Genomic DNA, 26679 nt, shown 5'->3' with positions numbered 1-26679 from the left:
CTACGCTTTTTCTACAACAAATAATCCTTTAACTTTTTGGTGGACCGAATGTTTCAGCTTGCTAATCTTCTCAGAATTAGTGGGGCGCCTATTCTAAAAAATGGAACACTACGCTATGGAAGAAATTATACGCTTAAAGCTTAGTTCTAACATTTATTTCTTACGAAAAATTGTGCTAAAACTCCAAATAAAAACCTTATTATTGTTATTAACATATGTTGAGGCTAGTTGAGTCAGTGCACTTGAGCACTTTTATTCTCTGTTAACTGTGAGGTTTCTTCATAACCCCTTTGTACGCCTTGACTGGATTATTGTTTATCACTTCATCAGACTAAGCAATAATAGACCTTAAATCTGCGAACCCCCCGACGAGCCTGTAACCATTCTGAGATTCGATAACGAGGTATTGGTAAGTCTGTCCGTTTTCGCAAATAATTTCAGGACTCTATCCTTTATGTATTTTTTGATCGGATTAATCTTGAGGTCCCTAAGGATGTCATTCGTCCTTATGTACCATGGTACCTTGAAAAGTCTTCTCAGAGCCTTTGTGCAATTTCTAGCTGTCAAATACTAGTGATTGAGGCTTTGCTGAACGCTACACACACCTATATAGAAGTGACGGTCGAATTATTTGGTTATATATCAGCTTCCTGTTTTTAGTATTAAGATTTTCATTTTTGAATAGCGGTTGGAAATGATGAAAAATTTTGGCACAGCTAATTCTTTTCAGTTGAACATGTTTAAGCCATGTGAATCGTTTGTACACTGTGATGTCTAGATATTTAATGCTATCCTACCAGTTTATTACCATATCTCCCACTCTAAATCTCGACGGGTTTCATAAAATTTGGACATTGTTGAAAATTTTTTCTATAAGGAAATTTAATTAATTTCAAGTGGAAAGTAGATAGTGTGTGAGATAATCATATTGTTTTCGGTCCCATTTTTGACAAAATTTGAACAATTTTTTATTTAGACTGAATAAATAAGTTAATGTCTGACTTAACATATATGTTTTAAATAAAATATTTAATTAGGATGGTTTAAAACTTTTAGTTATCTTAAAAGGACATCAATTCAAAAGTTAACATTCTACTTAACCGATCATTCGATCATTAAAGTCAATATTATTTGTATTAGCGGTTATACACTGTTTCGTTTTAATAACTTTTTGTTCAAGATTTCTCACTCTTCCAATAACGAAAGCTCAGTGAAAATATTCAACACACGACAAATTGTTCCGAGACTTGCGCATTAATCGAGAATGCACGTGTTCCCTTTAAATACAACAAGAATTGTTTGTCAACAAACACTTGTGAAGAAGCCGGATCAAAACATAGGCTTGCGCATTTAGTGCACACAAACTTCAACAAGTGTGGGAAATATTCCAGTTCCAGGAATTTTGAAATATACTCAACACAGCAAGAAGCTTTCACCAAAATCCTAGCAGCTTTAAGCTACGAAAATTTTCATGGACTTTGCCAAGCAGAAACTTGAATCTTTATCAGTTGCAGTACAGACTTGGAAGTGTTAAGAGGTGTCCACGGAAGTACACGATTTAGAAAATTAATTTTATATACATATGTACATAAATATATAGTATATCTGCAACAATAATTAAGAAACTGGATACATTTGAATAATTTTTTATTAATTGCTTTAACTAAAGTTGTTAAGTTGAAACCAATGTGACTTTTAATTAATTAATTAATTATTTTTTCTACCAAGAAAACAAAAAAAATTTTTTTTATAATGGAAATGTGCGGAATTGAAACAATTTTAAAAGCAATAAATTGGTAAGTAGTGTTTTGTTATTTTATTATATGTAGAGATACACACATATAAACATATTTTATAAAATATTTTTTATATTCTTAAATTGTAAATGAAATTTATAAATTAATTATGAAAAGGTCTACATTTTGAATAATTTCAAGCTAACAAGTATTTTTCAAGTGTAAAAATTCTTCTGTCAATGCGAAAAAATGTGTAAAAAATAACACAAACGGACATATTTATTTATGTATTGTATTTTGACAAAATGACATGTACGCTAAGTAGAATTGTGAAAATTGTGTGTGTATACTGGGGATAGATTTTTCGTCTGTTTTAACGATTTTTCCAGTGACCTTGTTGCGTACGTACGCGCGAGTCTCATTTGAAATAACATTGCATCCTGTTGTTGTTGGTTGTTGGTTTTTGTTCGTTTTTGTTGGTTTTTGTTTTATTGATGTGTTGTTGTTGTTGCTACACTAACTTGCCATTGTTGTAGCGTTTGTTGTTATCACAGTACACTCGTCGTATAGTAGTAGTAGAGTATGTACTTGTACTCATTGTTGTTGTGTACGGAGTTAAGAGCATGCAGGGTTGGTTTTGTCTTGTGGCTTTTCTTTTTAAAAATAGCAACGCGTCGCATTTGGCAGCAGTAAGTACAATTTTGTTGCTTTTTATGTTTTTATGGCTTACACTCTTTCCTCGTCAAATCATTCGCACTTATCAGACTAGCGGGTGGCTTTGTTAGGTGTTATTAGGTGCTGCGCGAACAGAACAGAGGAAAGCAAGTCTTAATTCATAAAAATTGTTATTATTATTCCTACTAAAATGTTGCCATTGTTGTAAAATATTTTACATTTTTTCTTTTGATATTTTTATTTATGTTTTTGATGTTTCTTATTTTGTTTTATACTCTCTTTTAAGCTATGAAAAATGCTTGTAGTTTTATTTAATGGTTTGGCTCAACTTCAATTAAAAATTTGTTAGGAATTTTTTCTTGGTGCTTTAGTTTTATATTCCAACCCACAGATATAAACATTGTGTTTAATGTGAGTTTGAAACTTGCAGATAATATAATAAAATATTAAAATAAATTTTACGTTATACATAATTCTTAATTTTTAATTAAATTGCTTTGTGGCGCTGCGTTCCTTTGAGACGGAATTAATATTTATTAGTTTAAAACCCACTGCAGAGCAACCAAACGAAGGACATTTGTTTTCATTGCAACCTTTAGTTAAAACTCTGGGTAGTGCGGGCGCTTATTCCGCTTAGAGAGGAATTCCCTAATTGTTGGAAATGTAGCTTAAAACGTAACCAGTACATTTAAAGCTATTTAATGAAGAAATATAAATGTTATTAATTTGTTTACTGAATGGAAAATTTATGTATATGTTAAATAGTATATAAAATGATTTAATTCAAGGCTTCCAGTGTAACACTACCACAATCGAGTGAACACTGCAAGGCTTACTGCAGTTCTTTCTGTTTATTCGTGAAGAGAAACCCACGCAGAGAACTGTGCATCATTCATAATCCTCATTGCAGAAGTTGTGTAAATCTGCAGGAAAAAAAACCATTAAAAACTTTCTCCATTGAGATATTTCTTTGACAGCTCCTCAGCCTGTTTATCGATAAAGACGAAAGACCTATTAAATTATCTTAATTCGACAGGATGTATTTAGTCTGAGTTCTTCTATCTTAGAGGTTTCTGCGAGAAATATGGTGGCAAAATGGCAAAAAATCGCTAAGTGAGGTACATAGAAAGTTATCTGAACAACCACAAGAGTATATTTATTATATATAAGTAACCATCCCTAATTAGTTTTGTCGTGGTTGTGGATGTAAAGAGGTGTAGAAATCCGCATTTCATCTACTTTGTCAATGCCTATTTTTGACCATTAGAAGATTGAAAATGCTTGGGATGTCATTTATGATCGATCGGACAGATCTGTTAATCTTGAAATTTAAAATTTGAGTCAAGTTTATAGACTTTTCAGGTTAATTCACTTTTAATTGAAAGGAAGAAACGTGTCTTTCATTGGTTATCATTCTTTTAGCTAACCACTGCGGCCCTCTTGAGGTACTTCTTCATGGTAATCCATGGTAACACAATAGAAAAAAAGCCGCTACTCCAAACTAGTGTAACCTCCACTAATAGATCAAAAGACATCTTGCTTTTCAAATGAAGGTTAGAAGGCATTTAATTAAATAATATCAGACAAGATGTGAAGAAGTGAAGTTTTGAGAAAGTATTCTTTTTCTGATACATATTGAAGCCGGACTTTTATTTTACTTATTTTATTTAGAAGTCATCTTGATATTGCGAAGGAATTTCTGGTTAAAATGACTCGTCAAGTAAACTATCAGCAACCTCTGTATCATTGAAAACTACAAGTTTTAATTCTTCACACACGTAGCAGAGTCCTTCAGTTTTTTATCTAATTAATTGATTACAGACCTAGTCGTGAGCCTATAATAGTGTCGAGATTCACAGAACTGCATGGCTGAACCAGTTCTTGCAATGTTATCTGTCGATTTATTGTCATCAATTCTAATGAGACCAGGTATATATTACAACACTTTTATTATAAGATCAATGTCTATTTTTAGTGCTTATAATTGAATATATAAAGCATTATATAATGATGAAGTTAAGATGGTTTTGATATTCCTAAATCATCAGTCTAATATAAATAGATTAATTACTCGAGTTTATTTAAGGCAGCTCATTTTAAGAAGATACTTTAAATCATAACAATCTGCATATCTTTCAACTGAATCCTCATCTGAATAACTGGTTCTATTAAAGTTTGCAATAATTATGGCTAACAAAGTAATTTAGTACCCTGTCGAGCATAGCATTCCTTTAGACTTCTTTATTTAACATGATTTCGTTACAATGGATTCATATCTGGCAAGTTCGTTCTGGTGCTAAAAATGTCTAGTATCCAAAATACTTTAGTATTTACTTTTTGTGAAATATTCTGCAGTATAAAGTGTGATTAATCGACTATACATACCTTATTCACAGGAGAGCTAGTAAAAATATTTCTAAAGATATCTATAGTTGGTAGTCTCTGATAGATTACAACCTATTTTATCTGACTCGTTAGTTCACTTACTATCTAAGCAATGAATAGCTAGTATTTATAGTAACTCAGTAGTAGATAAATCACCATGGAAAACTTAGTGATGACCTTTTAAAAACTAATGCATTTAATTATCAGGAGTCTTTCTCTATAAGAGTCTTGATATCGAAACGTACATTTGCTAATCACAATAGGATGCTGACAAATGAAACATTGTGCTGAATGTATGTATATTTAGCCTTTATAAGTTGTAAATAAAAATATTGCTCACTTTCCAAGCTAATACAATAGTGTTTGGGTTTCGTTGAGTAAACTAGTAGTAATTGGAACGCACAAATATAAGATATTATTTAAATCCCAGAATTTTATTGGATGTAAAATTAATCTGCGTAAACATATTTCATTACAGATAACTTTTCAGTTTTTCAATATCAATTTTGGTATTTCCTTTTCTACCAAAATTGATTGACATTTAAACAAACTGTTTTTATTATTTACACACTTACACACAAATTGGAATATTATAAGCTCTTCCTGTACGCATTTCAAAAATAAATAATTTCCTTAAATTGGTTTTAAACCTCCGTCACTTATGTCTCATGTACCAAGTGTCAGAACACCTTTCGCCTCAGCTTCCATAAAATTGAAATATTTAAATGTCACTGTTCGCTTGTAAGTTATCACAGCCAAACAAAAATATACATAAATATTTCTGAAGTGCTTATTCACTGCTCAGAGAACAAAATGTAAATACAGGATATTTTTAAAAAATTTTTGAATTTTGTAAAATAATACGATAAATGTTGTGTAATTTATACATAAAGGAAACGGCACGTGTAGAGCATTTTATCTCTAAATAAATATTTGTAATATTATATTTTCGAGTGTCCTCTAGTTGTCCTTTCTATATTTATGTTCAGATAAGCACCAGATTATCGCATCCATTAATATGCTTTGCCGTATCCTTGACGCATAACATATTATGCATTGCGGTATTCTGTAAAAGCATCTCGTACGGATACTTTTAGCACCAACTGTTGTTGTTGGTGGTACATTCCAACATCTTTTTAGCAGTTATTTTACAATATTTGCATTATGAACGATTTTCATCCTTGCTATGCTAGAATATCATGCTTCGCATATTAATATTCAATGAACATTTTACACATTTCAAATATTTCAACATAAGTAATCCTTGCTTAACTCATAAACTAAAACTGGCGTGCATTTTATCGGAAATTCTTCAATATAATTTATTTTCATTTTTTAATAATCTGCAAAGAAACGACGTTTCTTTTAAGTATAAAACGAAAACAGCACAATGTCCTTAATGTCCTTGTTTAATGCTTTGTTAGTCGGCACGAAGTATTTTTTCTTAGTTTTGCATTCTTCAAATGCATTTGGTGCTGCATTTTATTGGGTTGGCATTCTTTTCTCTGTGGAATTTTTTCTGCACTAAGTTCGATTTGTTGGCATATTGGCGTTTTGGCACATCCTTACATCCTCACATCCTTTAAACTCCTTTCTTCTATTTTAAGATGCAAATGAAAATCATGACTTGATTGTATTTGCACTGTCTTGTATTTTTAATATATTGAACTAGTTTAACAGTTTGTGCATGAAGTAGTCTTTGCCTTCCATTTAATGTATTCTGCTATTCTGTTGTGGAAAAAGAAAAAAACTATTGAAATATTAATGAAGCATCAAATAGAGTGCAACATAAAATGGAATTGACAACTCTAAGAAAAAATGATTTTAAATTTATTACTAGTTAAGTATATTATTTCTGCAATTTTTAAAAGTATTTAAATCATAAATAGAAATATAGAATTTTTTCCTTGATGATTTAGTAAATATTGCAAGCTTTTACCTTAAAAAAAGGCAGTTGTTAGTATATTAGAGGCTATACTGTTTTCCTAATCACTATTTAAAATGTTAGATGAGTAAAGATTAAATATTGTTATATATATTACCAATTGTTAAATAATGATAAAGAGAAAGAAGGTCCCGCCAGTGTAGATTAGATTAGATTTTCATTACTGCAAACAGTCCCTGGAGTTGTAGATCTTCAGATTATTCAGAGTTCCTGACACACCAGATATACTGTAATTGTTAGGTTAGAAAAAGCAGAAACTAAAATGATGTAAAATAATGTTATATATGAAAAAATATTGTTAAAAAGAAAAAAGTTTTAGCTATTGGGTTCTGAGAAGTTAATTTCTTTACACTCAATCGTAACTGCTTTTATATCTGAGCATTAAAGTCACACAGAGAACTCATATCAGCCTACGATTTCAGCTAAATATATTGTAGTTATAGTTTGTTTCTATTTTCTACAATAGAAAAATCTTGCAATTGAAATTAGACCAATACATTATCTACGTACTATATAACAATAATGGTTATTTTCGTTGATTAACTTACTTGTACATACACTTAAATTTTCCAATAAAGCAAACTATTTGGGTGTAACCCCTGCTAAAACCCTCAGTTAGAACCCGCATGACGTGAAAGCAAGCCACAAAAGCAAGGCAGTCATTTTTAGCCCCTTCACACCCAGCTCACGAATAAAATTTACAAATAAGTAGAAATGTGGGAACAATAAAACAGGCAGAAATCACTGCTACTAGATTCTAAAAATTAATTCCAATGGGTGCCTATTGAACTATGGTTCAAGCAGGAATACATGCCATTGAAAAACACGCGAAGGAATACTCATATATTTCTAATAAAATGTAAGGAACTTACAGTTATATATTGTGAGATAGTCAGGCGGTAACTGTAACGATTATCTAAAATATAATTAATAATTGTGTAAAACTTTTTAGTGCAGCGGAGAACATCAATACCATAGTGTTAGAGTTGGTCCCAGGGCATGACAGACATGAAGAAAATCAATTGACTGATTGTCTAACCGAGAAAGTCGCAAATATGCCTTTTCTCCTACGTTCTTTTCTGTTTTAATTAAAAGCCACTTCAATGAAATGAAGAAATGGGAGGAGACCAAAATTGCAAACCACTGGTTTAATGATATAGACCAATAGCAAGCAAAATGAGAACTTACCTCAACGAAAAGATTATCAAATAAGGAATACTTTTACTAAGCTTAAGGACACTGTTCTCTTATTTTACTGGTCACTACAAGCTGTGGTGATGTCTGTCGTTTTTGTGAAATGGAAATCGGATGTTCAAAGATTTCGCTACTCAAGTGGTAATGTTATTCCTTCATAAATATTACGGAACAAAATCATTAAAGCTTGAATGTTTAAGGATCAAGAATCTGGCTTTTAATAATAACAATAACAATATTAATAATAATACTCCTATATAAGTAGTTATTTTCTCATAAATATTTTCATTAATGGAAGTTAGCTAATTTATAGCAAATAGTTTACTTCTTATATCATAATTTATTAGCAGAAGCGAAATTAAGAATTCCTTTTATAAAGTAGTTCTAAATAGTTACTTACTAAGTATGAGAATAAAAATTATGGCGTGATGAGGTACTTCTCGACAATAACAGTTGTTGATTCTGGTAATTTGTAAAAGGTATAGTATAGTAGCGTTTTAAATATTGAGTATATATAATATTATTTATATATACGACTATCAAGTCATTGTCGTATTCTTTGTTTTTCAATATATTTTTAAGTAACAATGTTTTTAGACTTAAGGCATAATACTTACTTCTGTTAAAAAACTTTGAAATTGAATAACAAAGAAGTGTTTATGTATCTATCTATCTTATCATTTATATGCAAATTGATTTCATTTAAAAGAAAACAATATTGTTTTGTATTTTCTGTTTTATATAAGAGATATAAATAAATTTGTCACTCCGACACACAGGACCGCAATTATTAATATTAATAAATAATATTAATTTCATGCAGTTGAATGTCAATTATGAAATATAATCAACACAATTTAAACACCCACAGGCAACTGCTACAAGATACTGACGTCGCTTTTTAATAAAATTCCTGTCACTAATTATATTAACCCAAAGTCAGTTATCACGCCCACATTAAGCTGTATCCTGTTTCCTTACAAATGGAAGATAAAAATCGTGTTCTCATAAATTTTGTCGCATCATCTGTCGCTGCCAATTGATTACGTCGTTGAATAATGTATTGACGTTTTGTTGATTCTGTTTTTGACTCCTGCGTAAGACATTTTCAACTTTTCCATCTTCAACAACAGCCTCCATCTGCAACTTCATTAACATTTTTTTGATTGAAGTTAGCAAGTTGAGTGTAAAATGATTAGCTTATGTCGTCATGGAATTTTTAAAAAAAATCATCCCACATGAAAATTGATTTCACACCCCTGCCCGGATGTTAATCATACTTAATTTATGCATTTAAATATTCCATATTCGAATAACTTCCATTTGTGTATGTTAGTTGACTGTTATCTAGAACGCTTAATTGTGCCGTCATTTTTCCGAATTCCTTGTAATTTGTTTGTGTTAGTGTATCTGTGTGAGTTTGCATTCCATACGCCGCTTATCATAATTAGCAATTGGCTTAGTGAGTTTCATTGCTTTAATTTATGTCTATTTGCTGATATTTATTTGTGCTAGAATAAATTATCTGTAGTTCTGCATAATTTATACGGAAAATGTGGGTGTTTCAGTTACTTTTTGGCGCATTCTACAGGTAATTGCGCTGGGTTCATTGATGGCACATTCCCGATAAGAACGAATTGGTGCGTGTATTGTAACTATTTTATTCGTTTGCTTTGTAATTGAATGAATACTAAAATAAAGTTCACATATGTTTTCATTTTATCTTGACTGAGAAAATACTATTTCATAATTTATGAAATCACAATAAAATGATATACGTAAATTACATTTTTATCGTTAAAATCAAAAAAATTACGCAAAAGTAATATTTTTGTCGTAATAAAAATTTTCATTTAATCACCAAAAAATTATAGTAGATTTGAGTCTTTAAAGTTGAATGAGTTAAGCTTCATTTTACTTGATTACAGTTTAAAGGGAGTGAACGGCGCATCAATTTGAGACCGTTTTAAGATATAATTTAGGAGACGTATAATTTTGTTTGTCTTCAAACTAAAATCTACTTGTTTCCATGGAAAACTAATAATTACGTCGTCTGCAAAATATAAGTGCTTGCTTACTGGTCAATTCTAAAAGACTTTGTCTAACTAAATTTAGAAATTTTAATGAAAAAATCAATATTATACGCTCAAAGTATTTTTCCGTTGGTTTTTATTCTGGCAATCCAAAGGAATATGAATGTCAATAATGGACTATGAAGTAAGAGATCAATAATGACGAGGCCTTTTGAGTATAGCCAAAGCTTTAACGAAAAAAAGTTATCAATTACCAATTCTACTCAATCTATTTTTATATTATTTACTGAAAAAAGGCACTCATTACATTAAAATTGCATGACTCCATTTGCCCATGTGCATGTGCATCATTAAATAATAAGAGAATAAAAATAATTACAGTTTCTAAAAATATCTACTTTGAAAAATTATACACGAACCATTAAACCAATGGATATTTGGCGATATCTGAAACAGTTGTATGTTGGGCTCAAGGACTTACAACAATAAATTCATTTCAAATAGAAAAAGGGGTGAGTGTCAAGAATAATTCTTCACACTTGCAGTCAAAAAGTTATAAGTCCGGAATGAAACCAATAGATGTTTCTAAAGACAACTAATGATGGATACTTGACGATATCTGCAACAGTTGTATGATCAGAAAAAGGATTTATGACATGAAATCCATTTCAAATAGAAAAAAGGAAAAATAGTATAATTCTTGATACTTACTTTCAAGATATGTCAGTCAGGAATGAAAGCAATTCTCGTAGAAGTTTCTTAAGACCACTAACGATCGATACTTGGCGATATCTGCAACAGTTGTATGATCAGAAGAAGGATTTTTGACAGTAAATCCATTGCTAATAGAAAAAAGGAAAATAGTATAATTCTTCACACTTGCAGTCAAAAAGTTATAAGTCCGGAATGAAACCAATAGATGTTTCTTAAGACCACTAACGATCGATACTTGGCGATATCCGCAACAGTTGTGTGATCAGAAAAAGGATTTTTGACAATAAATCCATTGCAAATAGAAAAAAGGGAAAATAGTATAATTCTTGACACTTGCGGTCAAGAAATGTCAGTCAGGAATGAAACCAATAGATGTTTCTTAAGATCCCTTGTGATGGATACTTGGCGATATCTGCAATAGTTGTATAGTCAGTCGAACGATTTATGACAACAAACCCGTTTTAAATAGATAAGGGTGTAATAGCATAATTCCTAACATTTGCTGTCCAAAAATTATGTAGAAACAATCATTGGTTCGATGCTTTCAAAATCAACTGATAACAGATATTTGGCTATATATGAAACAGTTCTATTGTCCGCTCAAGCACTTATGGCAAGAAATCCATATCGAATAAAAAAGGGGGTAATAGTATATAGCATGTTTAAATCAAGAAATATTTCCAAGTACCACTGATGATTGACATTTGGCGATACCTGAAACAATTGTATGGTCAGTCCAAGGACGTGATTACTGAAAAATATTTAACTATACAAACTTATAACTACTGTTAACAAAGTTTATTTCATGAAATTTGATTAAAGCAAAAAGAATTTAATTTTAGAGCAAACTCTCATTAAGAGAAAGAAAAAAGGTTATTGCAAATATAAACTTCATTTGTTTGCAGGCTTTGAAGCGTATGAGCAATAAAAGTGCATTAATGTCACTCATACGCAGTGGGCGATTGTTGGTTTAAACAAATGCAATAAAACTAGAAAATTATAATGAAAAGTTTAAATATAAAAGCAATATGTAGAAGGGTAAGCAAGTATATTGCCGTGCTGTATACAGCAAATGCCGAGTACAATTGCAAAATTGATGCAGTATGAAACCTTGACATGATTTCATTTTCATACAAAAGTGCACATCAAATCGGATTTTATTTCATTTCAAATGTAAATGGAAACCAAGTAGCTATGAAAGTAATTTCTTTTCTAATGTGCTTGTTTTTACTTAAGCAAAAAATAATTGTTACATTGTAATTAAACTAAGACAAAGCTAATGAAAGGAAATAAGAATGATGCTAGTTTGCTCTGATATTTATTTGCTATAAAAAAAAAAAATATATATATATATACGCTTTTAGAGAAAGTTTTAATTGAAAATGTACAGACAAAGTGAGATATTGGCTCGGTGCGTGACTTTGTACATTTTAGCTTTTATTTCAGTGGAACAATGCAGAGGATTTCACTACAATACTGACAATTACCAATTTAGTTCTGTTGTGCACATTGTCATAAGATTTAATATATGTTCATTTCTATATCCTCTCCATGTCCTCCATGTCTCCATGTTTTAGTGTGTGTGAAAAATCAATATTAGCTGTGCGGTTATACAAGTATCGCATGATGGTGTGTACAAGCCAGCGCTTATATGAAACATGAATGAAACATTCCAAAATATGTGACAATTATTTGGTTGCACATAAAAGTTGAAGTTTTTATCTATAAAATGTAGTACGTTTTTATACTTCCACGTCCATTTCATATTTTTAGTGTGAAGGAAGTGTTTTTTGTACCATTATTACGTTTTATAGATTAAATAATGTAGGTCAATAGTTTTCATTTTTTCACTTGAAGGCATAACTGGAAATGATTAATTTGTGTAACATATATATGTTTGCGTATATGTGCTCGTGAAGGTCTATGTTTGAGCTCTATGAAAGTTTTACTCACGTTAATTTTTTGGTTGTCGCCAGAGTTTTAGTTAAAGAGCAAGCTGAGCTAGTAATTACCAGATTTATCATTTTAAATCGAATTACACTCATTTATAATGAATCTGAACTTTCCAGCCCATAATTCCATTGAGTACGCGAATTCATATCCAAATCTTGTTCAGATATGTCTCTCTCTCATACTAAGTGTTCAAGAGTTCAATTGTCTCATACTGAACTCTAAACTCCATTTAACATGATTACAATTTAGACTGATGGCTCTAAACTAAATATTGGACTTAGTATTAGGTCTTAACGCTATGTTTCTAGTGCTTGATCTCTGCGTAGACTGATCTTAAGTGTCTGTAAAGCAGACGAACTTACCAAAGCAGGTGCGTTGTTTAACGAAACTTATTCTTTTGATATTTGTATTTCTCTTGAAATGGCCAAACTAGTATTTAAACAGAAATATCTAAAATTAGCAAGGATAGTACATTTTCATACTTATACGTCCGTTTCATATTTTTAGTGTAAAGGAAGTGTTTTTTGTACCATACTTTATTACGTTTTATAGATTAAATAATGTAGGTCAATAGTTTTCATTTTTTCACTTAAAGGCATAACTCGATATGATTAATTTGTGTATATATATTGCAAGGGATTTAAATATATGTATGTATTTCAATATATGTATAATGTTCCAAAATTAAGTAAACTAATATTCACATCTTTGCTTGTTTGAATAAATATATTTAATAATTATTAAGATTAATGATAAATAAACAAGTCAAATAAGCTAATAAAGAACACAATTAGTATAATAAACATTCTTGTCTTGTTTATATTTGACTTCTGGTCCTTATTAATTATCTTTGCGTGAAATATATGCTTAATTATTGCAGCATTGGAGATATAACATATTTCAACTTAAACACAGGACACAAAACAAAAAGTGAAATTTGTAGAAGAAATACGAGGATATTAGCTCAAGTCAAATAAATTAACAAAAACTCACATAATTGATTATTATAGAGACATATATTTTTTCCTTATATCATTTATCCTTGTTCTATGCAAGTAGGAGGGATAGTATCATATTGCTGAGTAAAAAGTCATTGTTCTATTATAAGCCTTTTGGCATTAAATATTGGTTTGACCAAATATTTAGTTGCAGTAGGAAGATTATGAGTGGCGTTGACCTTTAAATGTGTTTTGCAAGATTTATTGCGAACGCGTATGACTTGCATAAATAGTGAACAAATTTGTTTATGGAAATTTTTTTTCCAATAATCGCCTAAAGTAAGAAGCTTATTTAGAATGACCAGCATGCAAAGCAAAAGGTCAGAATACTATAGCAAGTATTTGTTTTTAAACTGAAAATCTTTTCTATGAAGTTATTATTACCAACAATATATAGAGATATATATTTTTGATATAATTATAATAACTATAAATAAATGAAATCAATATAAAAGTTATTCTTGGATTATGCACGAGCATATGTTGCAGTATTGTTGATGTGATAAATATTCAATTAACTGTAGTTTTTTTTAAAAATGAATTACAATACATTCTGAGTAATTTTCAGTTTAATCTGTTTTGCTCTATATACTTCTAACTTAGTCTCGTATATTAATATGGTTAAAGTTATCTCAACTTAATCACTCATGATTAAGTGATGGCCAATTGGTCATGATATGACCAATGATATATAGTGTCTATATTTGTATACAGTATAAAAGAACAAATAGTGCGACGAGGATGTGTTTTAGTGTCAAGTATATGCCAAAATTAGTTATCTTACGCTACTCGATAAAGTAAGAAGGATGATTGCACTCCAAATTCGTGAAGGTCTATGCTTGAGCCCTACGAAAGCTCCACCCACATTAATTCTTTGGTTGCCATCGGTGTCTTAGTAAAACAACAAGCTGAGTTAGTAAGTACCAGACTCATCATTTTAAATCAAATCGTACTCAATTATACTGAATCCGGACTTGCCATCTCTTAATTCCATTAACTACGCGAATTCATATCCAAACCTCGTTCAGGTATTTGTCTCTCATACTAAGCGTTTAAGAGTTCAACTGTCTCATACTGGACTGTAAACTCCATTTAACATGATTAAAATTTAGACTGACGGCTCTAAACTAAACGTTAGACTTGACATTAGGTCTTAGTATCACGTTTCTAGTGCCTGATCTCTGCGTAGACTGATCTTGAGTGTCTGTAACTTGCCAAAGCAGGTGCGGTGTTTTACGAAACTTATTCTTTTGATATTGGTATTTCTCTTGAAATGATCAAACTGGTATCACCTAACCGTATGTTAGGTATATTTTATTTATTAATTTTTTTAACAATACAATTTATCTACTATTATAACAAAATAATTTTTTATATATATCTTTTCTTTGTTCCGTTCTCATATGCCTTCGTGCACACACTCGTTAACCTTTTTTCTTACTACTTTGCACGACGCCACTTCTTCTTCTTCTTTTTATATATTCGTGGCGTTGCCAGCTAGTTTATACATGACACTGGTATTTAAACATAAATATCTAAGATTAGCAAGGATAGCATGAGTAGATGAAGATTTTTGTCAGCATACTAGACTAACCTAGTCGAAAATGGACAAAACTTGCATCATTTAGCTGCTTTAACTATACCGAAACCAAAAAAGTACTAGAGTATCGGTGCTGACAACTTACTGTGTATTAGAAAGTCATATAATAAGACTTCATCTACACTCGAATTACTTTTATTGGACCTGTGACTCTGTGGATGAGTAGAAAACTGTACACAATTGACAGAGTCCTCATATTTCAAAATTATATAAACTTAGACACAACCAAGTTCACAGTCTTGTCAGAGTGATTCTCTTTTGCTTGAATTGAAGAGTCTCGCCATTTGAAAAGGATGTTTTTCACGCATTAAATGTTGGGAACATCTCCATTGAACCTACTATATAACTATATTACATATCGAATGAAACATTGTATAGGTTACTATATGACTTAAGCTCTTTAGATAAAGCATTTTCTGATTTTGATTAAAAGCATTTTTATTAAAGAATGCTACTTTTCCCCGGCAGACTTTATTTGACCGCCAGCTTCTTGGGAAATATAGAAAATGAACAATCATCAATTTCTGAAGTTAAAGCCTTTTAATATTAAACGTCATCATGTGGGTAACAACTATTTAATATACATATTCATTGCAATAAAATACAATACAATAATAAATTTAAAAGCTAAATTCTTTTTTAATGTAGAGAAACCTCGCAGTTACTGTGGTTAAAAGTATGTGTGTAATTGTTTATGTAGACAAAAAAAATATCGTAGGAAATAATAAATGCAAGGGAATTTATTCATGCATTCGTGCTTGACGTACATTTGGAAAACAACGCAGATTTGAAAATAAAAGCTGCAATAAAAGTTGTGGGTTTGAATTTTGAAAGAAATTTTAATAAAAAGTTCATAACAAAAATATGAATAACATTGAACTACTTTTTCTCAGACAAAATGGATTTGAGTTTTAAACAATAGCTAGGGACGAATAAAGATAGGTCAATTTTGAATTAAATACGAAAAATTATAGTACTCATATTGAAGATAATTAGGCAGTAGTTCTTTAAGTTAATTAAATACTTATAACATAGTGACATCTCACATTAACCTATAAAAGTAATGCAGAAAATGAGGCAATCATAATCAAATAGAGGTGGACTTTAATAACACAACAACTGTCCTTAAATAAAAACCTCAATTAAAATCATTAAAGTTGAATGTCCTGTAGTCTGTTAGGCGTATTTCACATAGTCTACAAAATTTTGAATGCTTTGTACACTTCCGTTCACATCACAACGGTTCCGCATTCATTTGCAATGCTAACAACAACAAAACAAAACAAAAACGTATGTACTCGAATATACAATACATGTACATATGTTTATAAGCATACATATCTACTATAGTATATATATAAATTTTCATTTGTATATTTGTAAACAAATTTACATGTGGTTAATTACAGAAAAATATGAGAACTTCAGGTTAAGCTGTGTGTACTGAAATGTTACTCATACGCCGTGTGAACCGCACAATTGCATTTATTAAAACGGCTCAAGTACGTGTGGATTTGATGTTGTTCTTAAACAATTTTCCAATTATTTTATGCATGTAAAACACTCTAATTGTGTTGTTTTTAAAGTTTTCACAAAATTTAAATGAAAAAATATTTGCTGATTTATCAGTTTTACAGCGCTACTTTTATTTTCGTCCATTCAGCAAATTGCATATTTGTTTGTGCATTAAAAGCAAAAATTTAAAAATTTATGACGAAAATGATAGCTTTTAAGCTGGAAAACATTCAATTTTTTATACGCTATGTATATTTAAATAATAAAAAATACATAAAAATTTTATAGGAATAACATCAAGAAGTAAAAACATATTTTCGAATACTTTCAGCAAATTTTATGAATGCAATTAGTTGACTCCATCAATTTTTGGTTTTGTGAAACGGAAGTGACTCCTAGAATAACTCAGTTTGGTGTACAACATAAATTATTATAACTTCATAAAATTATAGAATAGAAATAACTCTTGGAATATTTTATGATGTGCTTCAATTGGGAATTTTCATTATATGAACATATTTGATATTTTTATGGACTTAATAGTCATTTCATATTGAATTATAATTTGATTGGAAAAATAAGTTTATTGTTCATATATAAGTTATGATGATTTTTTTTATTAAACTATTATAAACTATAAAAATAAAAGATCAGCTTAATTCCTTAATAGAATCATTTAATAATCAACAAGCATTTTGATTTTAGAGGAGTATTATTTATTTCGCAAATGCAAATGCGGTACATATAAGTTTAAATATGTATACTATAAAGTTAATATGTATATAATAATGAAAACATAGTCTAATGCAGGATATAATTAAACGATTTGAATTGCATATTAGTATGCAATTCACTAAAATTCAATGCTCAATTCACTAAAAACAATACAAAATACAATTCCTTTTAAATATATATTTAAGAGTTTGTATATAATCTGAGTTACGTTTTTGGGACATACGTTTTGGTAATTAAAATCGTGCTCAATCAGTTTAATAATTGTTTTATCCTACATCAATAAGCTTTTATAATAGAAGTGTACTATATAAAATTTCGAATTCCAAATTTTAGTATAAATTTTTCACTTCCGCTTTACTTTTAGGTAAGCACAAGTTTAAAAGAGTTGTTTGCACCTACCCAAATGCATTAGAACAAAACAAAAGGAACGACTAGCAGATACGAATTATCCATAAATGATTGTAACAGCTTTGATTCTAAGAAAATAATTTTCCACTTTTCTTGCTGTACAAATAATTTGCCTTCGTCATGAACATTTCTCATTATTTCACACCAAAACTGCACCGAATGAATGTTTTGCTAAAATCAATAAAGAATGTAATTTCCGCATTTCCAATGAATCCATATGAATTGTAAATTTAAATTATTTTCGGAGAATAAACAATGAACGAAAATTAAAAGTATTTTAAATTGAAAAGCGGGGACTACGAACATAACTAACAATTTCCTTCTAAATAATTTGCACAGGCTTAAATTAAAAATTTATGCGCATAATTGCAATGTACAAGAGAATAACTCTCAACTACAAAAGTTCGTATAAAATTCATATTAACTTAGCTAAATATTTGCACTTTCACAGCCATTTGCTTAGATATGTGCCGCCACATACTTTAGATACACAAAGCACTTGTACAAACACTTCAAGCACAAGATACATGGCATGTGTATGCCCCGATACCACAATATGGCAAAAATCTGTTATCCGACTTGCACAGAACTTTGCAGCTGCCGAAGGATATACATGGTGTGCCTTGCACAAATTCCTTAAAGAGTTGCCAATAAGAGCCAAAACCAACTTAAAAACTTTAGCGTGGATTTCAAATTTCAATTGCAGGAGCACGAGGGGCAAAATGCTTTGCTTTGCTGACGTCAATCGTCATTTGGGGGTCATGTGACTCTTTTTGTATGAAATTTAAGTGCACAATTAAATTATTGTAATTGTATGTGCACGTTCTCCAAATGGAAATCATCCAGCAGTTCTTCTAGTCGCACAGTTAGACAAAGTAGTGTAGCAAGTAGCACTCATGCTCGCATCATGAATAAATAGGAAAATTTCAATTTGAATTTGAATTTTCTTTGTTTTGAGCAGCGTCAGATATGAGGATTAAGTGTCGGATGTGCTTATTTTAAAATGCACAATCATCGAGTGCAGCAGACAGAGGAGGTCATCAAATTGTGTATGTTTTGGAAACATTTAAGGAAAAACGAATTTTCCAGCTGAAATTTAAATCGTGTTTCATGCTTTAAAGAAGAAAAAAAATAGAAGAAGTCATTGGCTTTGACTTCGGATTTATGGGATTTATTGGCTTCATTAATTTTATTTCAGTTTTGTTTTCTTAATGCGTTTGACGGCTTTTGATTATTTTATTTTTATTTTTTCCAAACACATTCATACTTATTTGCTCAATTTATTGTTAATTTTATTACATTTGCTGCAATAAATGTTATTTGTTAAATGTTAATGTACCCACATAAAGGTGAAAGTCCTTGCTTAAGCAGGATTTTTGACTTTGCTTGCCTTGCTTATATTATTAGTTTCATCACAGCACAAATTTGTTGAAGTCATGAAATTGATGAACAAGTCTGCTATCCTTCGTAGCATGGAATTAGGACTCATTTACGAAGACAAGTATATTATCTTCTAAGGTAAATAAATGAAAGAATTATGTTAAATGTTAAGAAAATTCATTTTATCTCTTTTTTTTGTGGCTTTATAAATCCAGCCGAAAACTTATTACATAAAGTCATTTCGCAATTAATTTGCTTTCTTAGAATCTTCATTCAAAGGTGTTTATTTGGAAGGCGATTAGTAAGAATTATGAGTGAAATTAAGCTACAAATACAATAAAAAAGTAATTTATTACAGTAACTTTACTAATTTATATTAGTACTTAAAGAATTTATTGTTTATAATTGAACTAAATTTAAGTGTTTTATTTTTTTTCCGGCAAATTGGTCAAAACTTTTTTATATTAATTAAGGACGTGTGCAAGTTAGGCTAAGTTGATGCTAAAACAAATGGGAGATTTTTTGGGATTTTTTGCACTGCACACATTTAGCCATTTATCAACACGTATCGACACATCACTACATTATCGGCACAACTTAGAATTTCCCTCATTTAGAACGCAACTCAGCCTAACTCGCACACGTCCTAAGAATAAGAATAAGAAATATCAATTTAATTTGCAATAATTTTTATTTTAACTATATTTCGACGTTTATTTTTTTAATTATGTTTATTTTTTTAAAAAAGAAGCTATACTAACATAAACTATCAGGATTATAACAATCGAAATCGCCAAATCCGGACCTTCAATGTATAAAGATCTAAGAATAGTATGCAACTAACTAAAAATAGTTTAAAAAACAGTACATCTATTCTAATAGGACACCAAATAACTGTTAATATTTCGGATTGTATTAATCAGATCATTGGTAATATTGTAAGATTAAATTAAAATTATATGAAGAGTTACTGCGCTGAATCAGAGCACTGTGATTTTAATAGATTCTTTAAACTACAACCGACGCTAATAGAAAATAAAGTATCCCACTTTTCTGACGACGAGCAGAATGCCTTTTGTTGGGGAGTGTCTTATTACTGTGATTTTAATAGATCCTTTAAACTACGACCAACGCTAATAGAAAATAAAGTATCCCACTTTTTTGATGACGAGCAGAATGCCTTTTGTTGGGGAGTATCTTATCACCGAGAAGATTAAAAATTTTGTGCTAAGTATTGGCCTTATAACCCGAAACAAAGTCGGGCAAGCACGTAAAATGTGACTACGTATTATTGTATTATATTAAACAATCTAATTAGACAATCTATTAACAATTAGATAGATATAATGAAGAGAGGAGATGTACTATAATAGCTATAGTAAACAACTGACTGCCTATATATACATTTATTTTTGTGTTACTGTCTTGGAAAGTTTGTATTGATACTTTATCATTGGTATAAATATTGGATATTATTTTTCGACATATTATAAGCTGTATGCATATAGAGAAATTTGTTAATCTCAAAATTAAAAATAAATCTCAGTGTAATAATTTTTAAAACATAATTTCTAAGGCATTCTAAGGCATAAATAACTATGATCAATTTAATTTAAATTGTAGTTTCCTTGAATATCATTATCGATGATAGTCGAAATATTGAAAAAAAATATTTTAATAATATGAAATTGTTTTTAAATATAAGTAATAAATTATAGTTTATTTATTTTTATTTCAGTGACTAATTAGCCCGCTTATATATTATTGTATTAAATTGCAAAATTGAATCGTAAATTTTTATACAATTATTTTATATTTCTATATCTTATTCATATGCACAATAAAGATGCAAATAAATATATTTTACTTTGCTATTTAAAAGAAAATCACAGAATAAGTCAGTAAATACAGATTTAATAAAAATTTTATTACATCTTCCTTCTGTAGAAAATTATTCTTACAATAACTGCTATCGACAAGTATAAGATACTCGTATATTATGTGATTTATAGAGAAATATAAAGAAGCTATTGAAATGACAAGAAGAAAATTAAATCAATTTTTGTGCTTTAACGAAGCTCTACTTTTATCGTAAATTCAATAAAATATACTGACATTTTACGCGAGTGTCAAAGCAAGAATATTAAAATTAAATCCATTTTTATCTATTAAATAGAAAAGATTGATTTGCCACGTTATGAGATTCATACCACAGACAAATTGAAAAATATTAAAAAAAATATATAAAATAAGAGATTTGCTTCTATTAGAAAAATAAAAACAAAAATTATAAAAGTAAATGCTTTATTCATACAAATTAGATTTTGTGGTTCTTTTGAACATGGATTCTGCTGTTTTGCAAAAGATGACAGCCTCTGGCAGTGCTGGCAAATATTTGATTGACAATGCTTCCAGTTGAAATGATGAGAATTCTGAAAAAGTTGGTCCTTGTGTATTGCAGCAAAACATACTTTAGCAAAATAATGTTTTCTTGCTTGAGTTTTGTATGAATATCTGGTTTTTGGGATTTTAAGTAATACATCTTATGGCAACGTCTAATTTAATAATACCTTTTGTACACCGAAGCGTATGATGAACATAAATCAGACATTTTACAAACTTTGGAACATAATTAGTTTAAGAAAACTTTTTTCTTTAAAAAATATGTGTGCGTACATATATATATGTATATATATACATACGTATGTATACATAAAAATTTTACTTAGTCATATTTAATGAAATATTTTTGATATTTTAAATATTATTTGTTGGTACCAAAACAAAGAATGTATGGGAAACATTAACAATATTAAAAAATTGATTAGAAATTAAAGAAAATTCACACGTCAGTGAAGAAAAAATAATTCAGTGCAAATATTTTTTGATTTTACAACATTTCGTGTTTATTAAGAAATAAACTAATAAATTATACCATATGGTTGAAATGATTACAAGATTTTTAATATAACGTACAATCAATATAGCATAAATATATAAAATATATTTGCTAAGAAATCTTAGAATAGATCTGGTCAAAAAATACATAAGGAACAGAGCCCTAAAGCTCTATGCGAAAACCGACAGGCTGCCGAACTTAGCACTATCTAATCACAGATCTTTGATCAGTCATTGAATAATCACGAAGCTTATAAGGAATACACAAATTAATCAGTGAGATGGGTGGAACTTTACAGATGCAGTAACTCAGAAAAAGGCTCAACATAATAATAATAAATAAGAGAAAAATCAACATAATTTATTGCCAGCTAAACGGTCATATTAATCTTAAAGTCTGACAAAATTTATTTGGATATACTAAGCAACTGTCTATTTCCCCTTAACGAATCGAGAGAATGAAACCGCGTTACTTTATGGTAGGTTATAAAGCGTGAAAACCACAAGGGTAATATTTATCATTACCCTTGTAGCTTTACTAAATGAGTAGTCCAATTTCTAGTTATTATAAGTAAGATATTCTGTACTCTTACGAATCATCATTTTAGAGAAAAACTCAAGTACTTCGGAAAATTAGAAATTAAGACCCTAAAAAACTAAAAGATTCATTAACTAATCAGTCTAATCCAGGCTACTTGCACTGAAAAGAGTCTTTTGACTTCTTTTTAAAGTTAATTAGAAAAGACTAATATTAAATATTAATGTGAGCTTTGTTTTGAATTGTCAGATTATTTTGTATTTTATAAAACTTACAACCGTAAATAATGAAATAATTATTTTCTGTGACTTCAAATATACTGTGATTTCATTTGTTCCACTCCAGCGTTTTATTTCAATTGGTAATGACTTCTGTTGAAATTAATTCAAGTACATCTAAAATGTCCTTCATCAACTGCGATCTGTTTCTGTTGTCCATTAAATAAAAACATTTAATTGTGTTTATATTTTAATGCAGAAAAAGTGTATTGTTTCAAGAACAAATGCTTTTTAATTGCTTACTTCTTCCATCAATCAACTTTAATAAAGTATTCCTTACACATTTTGCCTAATGAACCAGTGTTTCTGGCAACTGTGCTTCGGTTTCATTTCATCCTTGATGTGTTGTTTACAAATGCTTAGCTTTAACAGAGCATTTCAAACTTTTGCTGGCATTATTGGATTTATTCTTTCTGCTTATCCTCTTTTGTTAACGATGGAAAACTTGCTCCTGGCAGCCATATTGGTTTTGTTCTTATTCTCTGAACGTGTCCTTGTGCGAAATGCGAAATAAAATGCAAAAACTTTCGCTTGCAGTTTAATTGAACAAGTTAAAATTTACTTTGATTACAGAAAACTTAGAAAGTGTTTTATTTAAACGTTTTTTAATGACGCCATTAAAAATATTTAATAAAACTTTATACATTGTATATACCTATTTATGATAAAGAAGATATTGTGTCGGTATAAATAAAGAAATTAATTTACAACTTTTTATTGCTCAGATAAACAATAACTTTATTCAAATATTAATGTCTACAGTTGTATTTGTTGCTATTTATAAAATCTTGCTTCAAATGTCTTCCTCTTTATTACTGCTTCTGTCCGCAGGGGTCAGGTATGACTTTTTGTAAAACTAACTGTGTGAATACCTAAAGAAGTACTATCAATTCAGTAAAATTTAAATTCACAATCATAACTGTATTCTTTACCTTTACCTCTTATGATCTTCCGACGATACAATCTGATCAATATTACTTCAAAGAGTCTATATACGTCTAGTTATTATATTCTCCTCCATAAAAATCAAATTGTCACAATGAAAAAAAAATAATATACGAGTGTGATTTTTGGAACTATATGTCTTACAAATAATTATAATTCAAGTACACAATCATAACTATATCCTTTATCTTCACCTCTAACGATCTTCCAACGAAGCATTCTGATCAATATCGCATCAAACTTATTAAAGTCTAGTTATTATATTCTCCTCCATAAAAATCAAATTGTCACAATGAAAAAATAATAATACCCGAGTGTGATTTTTGGAACTATATCACTTACAAATAATTATAATTCAAGTACACAATCATAATAGTATCCTTTATTTTCACCTCTAACGATCTTCCAATGAAGCATTCTGATCAATATCGCATCAAACTTATTGAAGTCTAGTTATTATATTCTTCCCCATAAAAATCAAATTGTCACAATGTAAAAAAAAAAAATACGAGTACAATCTTTGGAACTATCTCGCCGACAAATAATTATAATTCATGATCAAAAAGCAAAAGAAGTCTAAGATTTCTCCACCTTTTTTATAAAAAGATTTATTAGAACATTCTGCGAACATTTTATCATTTGAGAAGTGTAGAAGTGTATTTACCCAGAAAATACACTGAGCAAAGGGGCAATTCAATATGCAGTTCGTACAATTTAGCTATCTATAGCTACCACAATCTTTGACTTGTAGTACTGATCTACAAGAACTTTCTTTATCTTGATTTTTACAATCTCTTATGTACTGCATAGGTTCAATTAAAATTTATTTAAATGTAATTGTTAAGTGGTTTATTTTTATTATTTTTTCAGGACTTAAGTAATATGTTTTATTCAAAAATTCTGTTAAATTGCTGTCCGAATGGAGTAAAGCACTACGACCATGACTTCTAGCGGATCCTAACTGTACAAAAGACATCTGTACTTCGAATGAAGTCAAACTGCCAGCTATTAAAAATATCCTAACATTAGTTGGATATAGGCTTTTCCAGTTAAATTATCCTATCTTTGTCCCGATGTAAGCCAGACAGTCATAGAGAATGTGACTAGAAATCTCATTTGCCTTCCAAGAGAGTCTGTCGACTCTGTTTCTTATTAAAAAGATGACGCAGTCCATGATGATCCGTAAAATAACCTACAAACTTCCTCAGCGCTAAAAGCTTAAACATAAATATTATACACTTTTTTATATTCATTAATATGCAGAGTTTATTCTATTATTGTCTTTATAGTACTCATGAAATTACATAAATATTATCTTTTATCTTAAAGTAGATCCTTTTGGAATTTAAAGTGGTTTACTTTGTCATTGAAACATGTTTATTATTTAAGCTCTGTTAAAAAAAAATAATCGCGTATTATTTCATAATAGCATTTTATTTAATTTTCTAATAATTTAGCAGCTAAGTAACATCAAAGTGAAATAATATTTTGTGACAATTTTCTAAGCTTCTATAAAATTAAGCAAGGTGTCGTCCTTTTTTTTTTGTTTTAGTTGCGTTACAAAAACGTAGTTACAGTTAATTATCTAAAAGCATTTCTGATTTAATTAATTTTATTTGACTTTAGTATTTATCTTTATAAAGATTAAAAGAAAAGTTTTGTATTGAAGTTGCGTATATGCCATGTTGACATTTTCGTCCTTAATTTGGGATTTAACTTAAATTTCATTTCCCTTACAACTGCTAAATGTAAACAAAAATATGTTGTCCTGGCAAATTAAGTAAAACAACTTTTGCTTTATTCCATGCATGTTAATTTACTGAAATGAATATATTTCAGAGATATTCGTAAATGTCCTTTACGACAACATCTGCGTACAGTACAGATGCAAACATTAATGTAATTACAGGCTTCCGGCCAACTCACGGATAAATTTTGTTTATATTTTCTCTTCACAAAAAAGACAGAAATATGTTTTCGATTTCAGTCGAATGCAAATATTTTAACTTAATCACAAAATTTAGTGGAAATGCAATCAATCTGAATTAACTTTATGATTTTAAGAATTGCGTTGTTTTAATAATAAATTAAAGGAAAATATTCTTATATTCTGTGATGTAATTAAACGATATGCTTTTTTCTTGTGATATTGAAATGCAGCAAGGAAAGTGGAGATGATGGATTGGAGGTCATAATCGGTTTACAATTTCGTAATTTTGTCAAATTCCTTTCTAATATAAATCGATTAATAATAGAATTTGGGCATTTTTGTGAAACTGAATGCAATAGTATAAAAATCTCTTTACTCACTTGAGCATAAGCACAAGGTTCTTTGCTGCAAATATAAGTCGCAGTTTCAGAATTTTGTAACATTTTTATTTATTTATAATGGGTCACGTACGCCACTACGCTCAGTCACAGCCAAAGGACTGGAAGAAGAACATAGTGGGCCATCTGTCAATACAAAATTTTAAGCAGGAACATTGTACTAACTAGTTTGTTCTAATATAACTTTATACACTTTTAAGTGAAGTTTTAGCAAACTTTTTTCTCTAACTTTCCCTAATCAAAAGTGAGGTAGTAATGGAAAGAGAAAATGGTTTATCAGGCCATTGCACAAGTCTTTCGAATCTTACGATAATGGAAAATGGTGCTATACTACAGTACCACTATTCGTATATCACTAAATCACAACAAGAATTGATACAAAATTATAAACAAAGATTATTTTGCTCTACTTAGTTTGTTA

At 29.6% G+C, this 26679-nt stretch overlaps 1 protein-coding gene across 1 annotated transcript in view; it reads right to left on the bottom strand.

Annotated features, from left to right (window-relative positions):
* The window catches only part of LOC119667126 (transient receptor potential cation channel subfamily A member 1-like), a 32109-nt gene extending 5806 nt beyond the window's left edge, over positions 1-26303 (bottom strand). Inside the window, exon 1 of the mRNA XM_038076414.1 lies at positions 26241-26303. Coding sequence (XP_037932342.1) covers positions 26241-26303 — 63 coding nt within the window. The remainder of the gene's footprint in view (positions 1-26240) is intronic.
* Between the last annotated feature and the right edge of the window lie 376 nt (positions 26304-26679).

The sequence above is a fragment of the Teleopsis dalmanni genome, chromosome 1 (assembly GCF_002237135.1).
Source record: "Teleopsis dalmanni isolate 2A chromosome 1, ASM223713v2, whole genome shotgun sequence".
Taxonomy (NCBI): domain Eukaryota; kingdom Metazoa; phylum Arthropoda; class Insecta; order Diptera; family Diopsidae; genus Teleopsis; species Teleopsis dalmanni.
This window is presented reverse-complemented; position numbering and strand designations above follow the sequence as displayed.